The following is an 11,658-nucleotide window of genomic DNA, read 5'->3' as shown; positions in this document are numbered from 1 at the left end:
CATCGGCTTGGGCTGTGATGTTGCCCCCAGCCTGTGTATATAAAATTGTGTGGAGCTTTAAAAATGCTTAGAAGCCTTTTTATTTTTTTAAATACAGTGAACATGATGCCAGTGATATGAGGTTTTAAAATAATCTATAGCAGAAAAAAAATCAGAGCAATGGTCGTCTCTGTGAGATGCGAGATGGAATGAACCAGAAAGGGGTGGGAAACTCTTTAGAGTTTGGATTACACAGGCGTGTGCACGTGTCAGAACTCAGGTAATGTGCGCTCAGATATGTGCTTTTCATTGTATGCAAATTGTACATCAAAAGAAAAATTCTATTAAACATTGAACTGAAGATAGCAATGCACACTCTTTACAGGAAAGGACTCCCCAAATCATCCGTTTAAAATATCAATCATGAAGGTATGGAATTAGTAACAATGACAAGAATTTTACATAAGAATCAAAGTAGCTTCTACAATGTTTCCTAAGCAATTTTGTATACAGTATGTAAAAGATTCTTATTAAAGCTTTTAAAGGCCTTGGACTTTGTGAACGGTGTATTAGCAAGTGCTTACATTTATTAATTTCACTCTTTTAGGCCAAGTAGTAGGGTGAAATGACCCATGGATGCCTCATGACCCAAGACTTTCTTTTCATTCTTTAAAGTAAAATTGAGAAACAGAGCTCCTTAAAAGGAATCAGGCCTCCTTGAATGAATCTCAGTTGCAGTTATTCAGTGAAGATGCTGGCTGCTCCCCAGCCTGTGAAGACAGCCCAGATCAGTACCGAAGCACTCTGCTTAACCAAGATAGGGTTAGCAAGGAGCTTCTCAACTCTCTCTAACCATCCATGAAGTTCCTTGAATTTCAATTATTTTACGTGCTTGGCTCTCCTCTGCTCTTCCCTCCTTGTTTAACAGCTAGCTGCGATTGCCACGTGATATTGTTCATTTGCATAGATTTTTCTTTATAAAGTAAAAAGTTCACAAAATAAGAAGTAGTTGTAATGACCGCTTTATAAATCATGGATTATTATATTTATTAATAAAAATAGTAATATCATTAAATACTGCTTTATTCCAGGTACTTCAAGACTTATCTCTTTTAATCTTCATGACAACCCACAGAGAAGCTACTCTGATGATCTACTGACAAGATGAGGACACTAAGCCCTGAGAAATGAATTAACCTGCTAGAGGCGACAAAGCAGAGGCCCCAGGATCAGAGCTCAGAGCAGGGATTCCAGGGTTTGTTCTCTTACTGACCGTGTTTCTCTAAGTCTTATTGATTCTGCAGTGAATGTTCGTTTATATAATCATAAAATAGTGAATGATATTTGTTTATTTGTTGACTTCAGATTTTACAAATGGATGTAGACCAAGTACATCTGACTTACCATAGTCTTAGGATAAATGCTAAGGTTTTCTATCTTGACAATATCACGCAAGTTTGCAGCTGATAGTTTTAGGAAATGCCAGGAAGAAAGAAGTGCTAGAGAAGACAGGGTGCACATTTCCCGTATCACACGGTGTAGCTTGAGGATGTTTTTCTCAAGTTGGTTGATCAATAAGTAGAGCTTTAAGGATAGTCTTTAAAATTATAATTGTAACAGTAGATTAAATTAAATTAAAAATAACTAAAGAAAAATTATGAAGACATTGATGAAAGAAAATAATTAAGTTCTTATCTTTATAGTGGGAAGAAAATACTTAAAGTCAGTAAATGAAGAAATAGTAGCACAAGCATATTACTTAGGTTCGTGAAGGTGACCATGAGGATCTAAAACAGAAACTGTCAAGAGGCCACCTTAGATCATTGACACTGGGTGGAGATGGAGCGTGGAGGAGGCGTTTATATGGTCCATTTTGTACTTCCTGTGCCCTTTGAATTACTTCCATACGATATTCTACTTGTATATCCTAAAAGTTATAGTAAACACAAATCATGCACAGTCACATTTGGTTATGTTTTTTACAAGGAATGTACCAACGCATGTGAAAATGTGTGTTCTTAATGTTGTGTATTGCTTTTTAACATTTCTTTTGTAGGACAAAATCATGAGCCGGAGTCTGCTGCATCCTATCTCCTGCTTTTTGGGGCTGTTGCCCTTTTGGACACTGTGTGCGTCTTCTGCCAACAGATGTGCTGTTTGGCATGAAGTAGCCGACTGCAGTCATCTGAAGCTGACTCAAATACCTGATGACCTGCCGGCAAACATAACAGTGTTGAACCTTACCCACAATCAGCTCAAAAAATTACCACCTGCCAATTTTACAAGATACAGCCAACTTACTATCTTGGATGGAGGATTTAACTCTATCTCAAAACTGGAGCCAGAATTATGCCAAAAACTCCCCTTGTTGGAAATTTTAAACATCGAACACAATGAGCTATCTCAACTTTCTGATAAAACCTTTAAATTCTGCCTGAATTTGATTGAACTCCATCTTAGGTCCAACTCAATCCAGAAAATTCAAAATAATCCCTTTAAAAACCTGAAGGTAAGATAAATGCATTTTCATACAGGAAATGAAAAAAATGTTATCTAATATTAAGTTATCAAGTCATGTATTTATCCTTAAGCTTAATATCTAGATATCCAAGTAAAGAATGAGAAATCTGGTCTACCTAAATTGGGATTTGGGGGCTGGTGAGAAGACCAACACATAAATTCTGCCGTAATGATTGGGAATGTTTTCAAAAGAGAAAATATCATCTTAAATCAGGTTCAACCTTAATTTTAAAGAACCCTGCCTCTCTTGCATCCTCCCACTAGAAATAGAACTTTTTTAGATACACAAGGTAGAGATCAGAGATCAAGCAGAACATCCCATGAGGAACACAGCAAAATAAACTCTCAAAACTGCTGATTTAGGACATGAAATAATGAAAAAGAGATGTCAAGTCCAAACTCTGACTTAAATAAGGTTAACACATTGATACATGATAAGGTGTTCAACTAAGAGTTACCTACCCTTGATTTTAGAAATCTCCTCACAGTATTGCTTTTCCAGTGACTACTTACAATTTTTTTCAGTACTTTGCTTGAATTTCAGGTCTATAAAAAAATGTACAGTGTGGGGCAGACATAGTTTTACAGTTGTTTTTATAGAAAATGATACAATAATTAATCAATAATAATATAAGAGTAGGCTGTGTCTTACATACTCACAACTGTAAACCTACTATTGCCTCACCCTGTATTTATTATCTCTAAATTTGAGACCATAATGCTTTTCCTGAGCCAAAGTTATTTTCAAAACTCTTTTTCATTGTTGTTGTAAGGACTTATAACAAACTGGTCATTAAATTGACATCAGATGACAAGCACAGCAAACATATTTAATTACGTTTAGAAACATTTATAAAACGATTTGCTTAGAAGCCACTTGAAATTCCTTCTTGTGTCTTCTTAGATTCAGATGTGGACCACATGTCTTTGGACCCAAAGGCCTCAAAATCTGGCTAGAGAAATCATTGGAAAAATGTTATTTTTATTTTTAAAACATAAATAAATGTCTTGTTCTCATTAAAAGACATAAGATTTTTGCCCTAACACATATAAACTTGTCCTTATCTTTTACTTGAGTTGGAAGCTTACATGTTCAAAAACAACATAGGGTGAAAAAACATCCCACAACACTGAAAAAAACAAACAAAAATTAATATACTCTGCTGGCCATGGTAGAACTTGACACAGCTCTTGATCTTTCTCAATATAAAATTCCTCTTAGGATTTCCTGGATGACAAAGTTCTACTCATACTTTTTAGGAAAACATTTCTTTTTCCTGTTGTTTAGTGTCAAAGCTGACACATGACACTATATGTTTGGTAAGTCATGTGAATATTTCTTATATCATAAATAAATGTTTATTATAAATAAGTCAAAACATACTATTCCTTGTGTCATGAATAAATAAGCTTCAGGCTTTTTATTTTGGTCAGAGAAATAAAGTGTTTCTTGATATAAGAATCTAAGTCCTTGCAACAATAATATTTTCAGTCACAACAAAGATTTTTATTATTCCTACTCTCAGTTTGCTATAGAAAAATAGTGAGGTGACATTTTGCCTTTGAGTTAGTTATAAAATTCACATACATTTAGAGAATTATTTTTGATGGCAGAACTCTAACTTATATACATATTTTTTTTTCTCCCAGAATTTAATCAAATTAGATCTGTCTCATAATGGTTTACCATCTACTAAACTAGGGACTGAGCTCCAACTGGAAAATCTTCAAGAACTTCTATTATCAAATAATAAAATTAAAGTACTAAGACATGAAGAACTTGATTTCCTTGGCAATTCTTCTTTAAAAAAATTAGAGTTGTCGTCAAATCCAATTAAAGAGGTAAGAAGTGTGTAAAATTACGTTGTGTTCTGCCTTCGCCTGCGGGCAGTCGCTAGTTCCCATGGAGAACAATCTAAAAATCTCCGCATAAAGAGGGGATGCCATTGTCATGCTTTCCGCAGGCCTTCGTGCTGTCTGCGTGGCCACTGCTGTCATCCTCACAGGAAAAGGAGTTTGGTGCCTTTAGTAGCTGGGCTCCGCTGTCCGACACAAGTGGGTTAGAACCCTCGTTCCATGACAGACCAGTGCATTCGCCTTGGGGAACCTACCCTCTCTGGGTCTCAGTTTCCTCACATGTAAAGTAGAAAGAATACCACCGATCATACAAAGTCTCTGAAAGGACTAACGCAGGGTGATGTTTGAACGCACAGGCCAGAGGGCTGAGTTAGTTGCCTCCCCAGCTTGGCTTTATCTTTTCGTAAATGTGTAATCAGGCAAATTATTCAGGTTCTCTCTGCTCCAGTCCCCCAGTTTTAAAGTTGGTCTAATAATAGACATCACTTCACAGGGCTGGGTGGTAAAAAAAGAAAAAAGAAAAAAAAGGAGCATTAGGTCTGACATGGAAGTGCTCAGTAGACAACGAGCACTAGATGATTATAAAACCTCCCTCTAATGGAGCAGACACTAACGAACCTTCTCTTTGGGATCAATGATCTCTGATTTGTTAACTGTTTTCATGTGCAAATATATCTGTATTCTGCTTTTTCCAGGCTGGGAATAAGGATATTAGAAATCCTAAATTAAGTCAGACTTCATAAAGCCGTATTAACTTTCAGACATAAAAATAGAGAGTGTATAAAATTATTCTGATAATAATTAAATATTTTATGCAAGCGACTCATGTCAATTGTTGAACAGCATTTTTTTTGTTTAGAATATTTAGTGTAGCAATCTTATAAACCATATAAATGATGGGGGATGGGTAATAAAAACCATGCAAAACCCACAATCCAGAGACCAGCAGTGTTGGCATTTGAGTATGTTTATCTCCAACTTTTTTCCAAATAATAGTAATAAGCCCAAGAGCTTAAATTCATAAAGTGATTAACTGTGTATCAGGCACTGTGACAAGTTATTTATTTGTATTTTTATACAGTCCTGTAACCAACTTATTCCTCATCATTTTACTCAAGAGGAAGTTGGGATTAAGGCTGAGGAACCTGTTTACAGCCTCCCAGGGGACCGCCTGGCGGCAGAGCTGGTTCCTGGCCGCGTTAGACCAGAGACTGTTTGTAGCAGTTGTGCTACCTCATGTGTTTGAGGATGACAGTGTATCCTGCCATTTAAAGGCAGCATATCATGAACATCCTCCATGTCATCAAGAAGTATCCAAAAACTTAATTTTAGTTGCTGCAAAATAATCCTACCATATAAATTTATCCTAGTTACTTAGTTAATTAATTTCCTGCTTTGCAATTCAACTTACTTTACTTGCGAGAAAGCCCACTTTCTTGCACATTCCTGTCTTTTCTCCCGCTAGCCCCGACACTCACAGATAACACAGGAGAGATCAGAGCCTCTTTGCTCTTCTGGTGTTTAGCTGCCAGGAACCGGCTACTCTCCTTTCTGGACTCTGTCTCTCTTGCTTTCTGCTCTCTTGTGGCCTCGCTGAATCCCAACGCAGCCAAAGCTTCTGGTGAGGAAATGAGGGCAGAGAGGAAGAAAGCTGGAAACCCTGTAATGAAATGAGTCAGGAGAAAACCGTGGTGGAAAGACAAAGAGGGTGGCAAGGACTTAGAGTTACAGAAGGGAAAACGGGCATTTTTATTTCAAAAATAAAATCCAGCCATTCCTTCCACAACGTTCAGTGAGAGCAGTGGTCCCCAAGACAGAAACAGGCTCTGCCAGAAGGCTGGCCTGACAAATAGTTTATTAATGACAGCTATGTCATTAATATGTCGGGGTGAGGAAGGAAAAGTACTAAGAGACATCGCCTAGACTGAGGGTCCGGGAAAGCCCGGAAGAAGTGACTTCGAAGTTGAGATGTGAATGCTGAGTAGAAGTTCGCTGGTGGCCAGGTGAGGCGAGGGGCTGGGCAGGGCACAGGTGACAGGTACAGAGAAAGGGGCTGTGCATTACAGGGACAGAGAGAACATCCAGACACGGTGATGGGAGGGAAGCGGGGCTGGGTGATGGACTGTGTTTAAGATTTGCAAAGGTCATACAAACTCGACTGTGTTTTACTGACTAACCTCTTTTCCCCCCCTCCACCTTTAGTTCTCTCCAGGGTGTTTTCACGCAATTGGGAAATTATTTGGTCTCTCTCTGAACAATGTCCAGCTGGGGTCCAATCTCACAGAGCAGCTCTGTCTGGAATTATCGAACACAAGCATTCAGAATCTGTCCCTGAGCAGCACCCAGCTGTCCAGAGCAAGCAATGTGACATTTGCTGGACTAAAGCTGACGAACCTCACTGTGCTTGATCTTTCCCACAACAACTTAAATACGATCGACAATGATTCCTTTGCTTGGCTTCCACATCTAAAGTATCTCTTCCTGGAGTATAATAATATAAGACACTTGTCTTCTCACTCCTTTCATGGGCTTTTAAATGTGAGATACCTGAACTTGCGACACTCTTTTACTAAACAAAGCAATTCCCTTGCTTTGCTTCCCAAGATCGATAATTTTTCCTTTCAATGGCTAAAAAATTTGGAGTATCTTAACATGGATGATAACAACCTTCCAGGTGTAAAAAGTGATATGTTCACGGGACTCATCAAGCTGAAATATTTAAGTCTATCTAACTCCTTCACAAGTTTGCAAACTTTAACCAATGAAACCTTTGTATCACTTGTTCATTCTCCTTTACTGATGCTCAACCTAAGCAAAAATAAAATCTCAAAATTGGAGAGCAGTGCCTTTGCTGGGTTGGGCAGCCTAAAGGTGCTTGACCTTGGCATTAATGAAATAGGGCAAGAACTCACAGGTGAGGAATGGAGAGGTCTAGACAGTATCGTAGAACTCTACCTTTCCTACAACAAGTACCTGCAACTGACTAGCAGCTCATTTACTTTGGTTCCAAGCCTTCGACAGCTGATGCTCCGAAGGGTGGCCCTTAAAATTGTGGACAGACCCCCTTCGCCTTTTCACCCTCTTCGTAACCTGACCATCCTCGATCTAAGCAACAACAACATCGCCAACATAAACGATGACCTTTTGGAGGGTCTGGAAAACCTGGAAATTCTGGATTTGCAGCATAACAACTTAGCTCGGCTCTGGAAACATGCAAACCCTGGTGGCCCTGTTCATTTCCTACAGGGTCTTTCTCACCTCCACATCCTCAATTTAGAGTCTAATGGTTTTGATGAGATTCCAGTAGATGTCTTCAAGGACTTATTTCAGTTAAAGAGCATAAATTTAGGGTTGAATAATTTAAACATACTTCCACAGTCCGTCTTTGATAACCAGGCATCGTTAAGGTCACTGAACCTCCAGAAGAATCTCATCACATCAGTTGAGAAGAATGTTTTTGGGCCAGCTTTCAAGAACCTGAGTAATTTAGATATGAGCTTTAATCCGTTTGATTGTACGTGTGAAAGTATTGCCTGGTTTGTTAGTTGGATCAATGGTACCCATACCAACATCTCTGAGCTATCAAGCCATTACCTCTGCAATACCCCACCTCAATATCATGGTTCTCCAGTGAAGCTGTTTGATATATCACCCTGCAAAGACAGCGCACCCTTTGAACTCCTTTTCATGATAAATACCATCTTCCTATTGATTTTTATCTCTATGGCATTGTTCATCCATTTGGAAGGCTGGAGGATATCTTTTTATTGGAATGTTTTAGTGCATCGAGCTCTTGGTTTTAAAGAAATTGATAGACAGCCAGAGCAGTTTGACTATGCAGCATACATAATTCATGCCTATGAAGATAGGGATTGGGTTTGGGAACAATTCTCCCCAATGGAAGAAAAAGACCAAACACTCAGGTTTTGCCTGGAAGAAAGGGACTTTCAGGCAGGTGTTCTTGAACTTGAAGCTATTGTCAATAGCATCAAAAGGAGCAGAAAAACTATTTTTGTTATAACACAGAATCTATTAAAAGACCCATTATGCAAAAGGTAGGTGAATATTGTGACATCTTAAGTATTGTTTTTTAAATGAGATTTTAAATATCACTAGCATTATTACCCATAAATAATTTTAATAATAAAATTAAGAAAAAAATAACCTGATTTTTAGTGACAGATTAAAGTAAATTCTAAGGGAAATTTTACGTTTTAGAGCCTTTGGATATTAAAACTGTATGTTGGTATGTAATTTAATTTTTTTTCTTTTTAGATTCAAGGTGCACCAAGCAGTTCAGAAAGCTATTGAACAAAACCTGGACTCCATTATCTTGATCTTTCTTGAAGAGATTCCAGATTATAAACTGAACCACGCACTCTGTTTACGAAGAGGAATGTTTAAATCTCACTGCATCTTGAACTGGCCAGTTCAGATGGAACGAATCAATGCCTTTCATCATAAATTGCAAGTAGCACTTGGATCCAGAAATTTAGTCCATTAAACTCATTGAAGGACTACGGGAACAAAAGAGTGAGTTTTGCAATTTTAAAAGTTCCATGGTAAATTTAAGTTTTACTTGAAAATAACGTAAATCTGTTCGTTTATATTTTATAGGTGAGAGCATTAGATCACCATGACCTCTCTTCTATGGAAATACATCTCCTTATTCCAGACCTTTCATCACCAAAGGACTTAATTTGACCCCCCCCAAAAAAAAACCCATATAGGAATATCCTCTACTAATGAATAGATATAATTGGTTAATGAGGCCAATTAAAACTTAACAAAGTTTTAAAATATTTCTCATTTAATAAAGTAAGAGTTATGTGAACATTTGTAATAGTTATATTTGGATTTTTGGATGTACTCATAATAGAATAAAAAGTAATTGTTTTAATTGGCACAGTTATTGCAACTGTAAAAGAGTAAAATATATACCCATATTTTTCAAAGTTTAATTACAGTATTTTTCCCGTTGAAAAGCTTGTGTTTTAGTGGTGCCTATCCCAGTATTGAATTTGTTAAATTTTAAACACTATTTTAAAATACGGACTCAAGGGTAGAAAACATTGGCAAATCATCTTGATTGCTTAATAAAATAGTTTAATAAATACTTATATTTTCCTAATATTTGGATTTATGCTATAGGAGATGTTAAAAAAACTATTTTGCTACTTAGAAGTGCTGCAGAAAGACTTGCTTTCTGAAGATTAATTAGTAGGTTGGTGTTGTGGGCACAAAATATTGTCTGCACCTGCTCACGGGCTCAGAAGGTGGCCCCAGACAAATCACTTGGTGCCACTGGGGTTCTCTGACTGATGACCTTGAAAATTATGAGGATGAACAAAATCTTCAACATCCTCATGTAATTAGCAATGACAGTCATTGTATCTTACCTTCACATAGAACACATTATTGTTCCAAAAAATAATATGCTATGTGTCAGTCAATCCTTGCTATTATTTTGTGTTCAAATTAAGAGTCTAATTATTGAAAATAGACATACAGAGCCTTTTAAAATATTTATACCTCTGGTATTCAAATGAAGAGATAGTTGAAATTACAATGCTGAGTTCATTTCTATACTTAAAGCACTCATTGGTTGAACTTAAGGAACATTTGAGGTGTCACATTTTTTTTGGAACTGTGATTTAAAGAGTTCAGTATTCTCAGTGCCGACTTCCCATAATCCTGGCAAAAGTAATGCCCCCTGCACTGCTGTTCCTGAAAGAGCTTGCCGTCTCCCAGTGATGGGAATGTGTGGAGGACTTCTTTTCGCTTTCACATTCTGCAGGATGCTTGCATGTGAGACACTTGCTATGTAGCTTTTCCACTGAGTCATTTTGTAACTGTGAAATAATCCTGTTTTCTTTTGACATCATAAAATAAAAGTTACGCCTACTTTTTTCTTGATGCACATGGTAATATATCAATGTTCTCAACCTCATTAAAATATTTCTAAATAACTATTATGAATCAATCAATATCACCAATTTGTGAAAAGAAGAGCAGAAAGTAACTGCTTTTATTCTCTTCTATATTTGCTTATGAGATAGTCAATCAAATTGACTGCAATTTAAGCTGAGTTCCATTGTAATCTTTTAAAAGTTACTTACTATTCAAGAGGTCAGAAAACACAAGGGATGACCTGGTGAACTGAATACATGTAAAACTAAGCAAAGGTGTAAACCTTGACTTGTGTTTGACCTACACAGGAAGAAACTTCTGCAGGCTGTTCTTCCTAATTATCCTCAGGAGATTTAGGTTCAAGACAGAAGGCGTGCAGGTACAGAAAAGGCTGTTTGTCTGACCTGTTTAATTTCCACCAGTGAATTGACATGCTTGGTTGCCATCATGTAATCTGTTCGCTCTAACTCTTTCTTCCTGTTTTTCACTTTCAAACCCAAACCCAGGGGAATCAACAACATTGAATTTAAAATAAATCTAAGTATTTAACTCTAAGTTACACCTTTTAGATTGTAATAAGTGGTAAATAGATACAATCAATTTGTTCATGAGGAGGGGAGCATTCAATGTTATTTATTTAATGATGTCTAATTATTGGAATGTCTACCTTAGATTATTTGTAAAAGATCAATAGTAAGTGAAGGTGAGCATTGAAAAATGTACAGAGGCTCCAAATCAAGTGCTTAAAATGTATTTCTTGCAATCGGTAGAGAAGGAAAGTGGACAAGTGGTTGTCTAGGCCTAGGGATTGGGGGTGGGGGGTCAGTGCACCTGGGCATGAGAGATCTTTCGGGAGTGATGGGAATATTCTAAAATTAGATTGTGCTAATGATTGCATAGTGACATAGGTTTACTGAAAATCATTGAATCGTGTACATAAAATAAGCAAATTTTATGGTATGTAAGTTGTATATTAATAAAGCTATCAAATTAATAGTATTCATGGAGCAGCTGCTTGTGGCTAACGCTGAGCTCAATGGGATGGAGTACAAAGGATGTGAGATACATGACAACGTGGAGCAAGAGCAGTTGGGGGTGGGAAGGGGTTATCAAAGGTCGATCTGGACAGGGAGGGCTTCATGGAAGAAGATCAGATCTTCCAAAGGTGGGTAGGAGTTTGGTGAGTGAGGGTGGTAATAGCAGAATGCATAGTAAGATGGAAGGTAGGGAGGGAGACATGAACTTGGTGTTGGCAGGCAGTGGGAATGTTGGACCCGTGTTGCAGAGAGCATTTAAACTTAGGGAGTGAGGTATTTTGAAACTCTAACTTCATGGGTTTCGATTGGCAAAGCCAGAGATTATAATAAAATTCCCTCCTTGGATCTATGACTT

At 37.4% G+C, this 11,658-nt stretch overlaps 1 protein-coding gene across 1 annotated transcript; it reads left to right on the top strand.

Annotated features, from left to right (window-relative positions):
• The first annotated feature begins 1,191 nt into the window (after positions 1-1,191).
• TLR3 (toll like receptor 3) lies at positions 1,192-9,321 on the top strand. Its single transcript, XM_054566147.1, has 6 exons — positions 1,192-1,234; positions 2,036-2,488; positions 4,150-4,341; positions 6,559-8,411; positions 8,632-8,889; positions 8,974-9,321. The coding sequence occupies exons 2-5, from the start codon at positions 2,045-2,047 to the stop codon at positions 8,858-8,860; spliced, it is 2,718 nt and encodes a 905-aa protein (XP_054422122.1). The 5' UTR covers positions 1,192-1,234; positions 2,036-2,044; the 3' UTR covers positions 8,861-8,889; positions 8,974-9,321.
• Positions 9,322-11,658: the final 2,337 nt, after the last annotated feature.

This window comes from Pteronotus mesoamericanus, unplaced genomic scaffold (genome assembly GCF_021234165.1).
Source record: "Pteronotus mesoamericanus isolate MK-2021 breed Mesoamerican mustached bat unplaced genomic scaffold, CSHL_Meso_final contig_169, whole genome shotgun sequence".
NCBI classification, from domain to species: Eukaryota; Metazoa; Chordata; class Mammalia; order Chiroptera; family Mormoopidae; genus Pteronotus; species Pteronotus mesoamericanus.
This window is presented reverse-complemented; position numbering and strand designations above follow the sequence as displayed.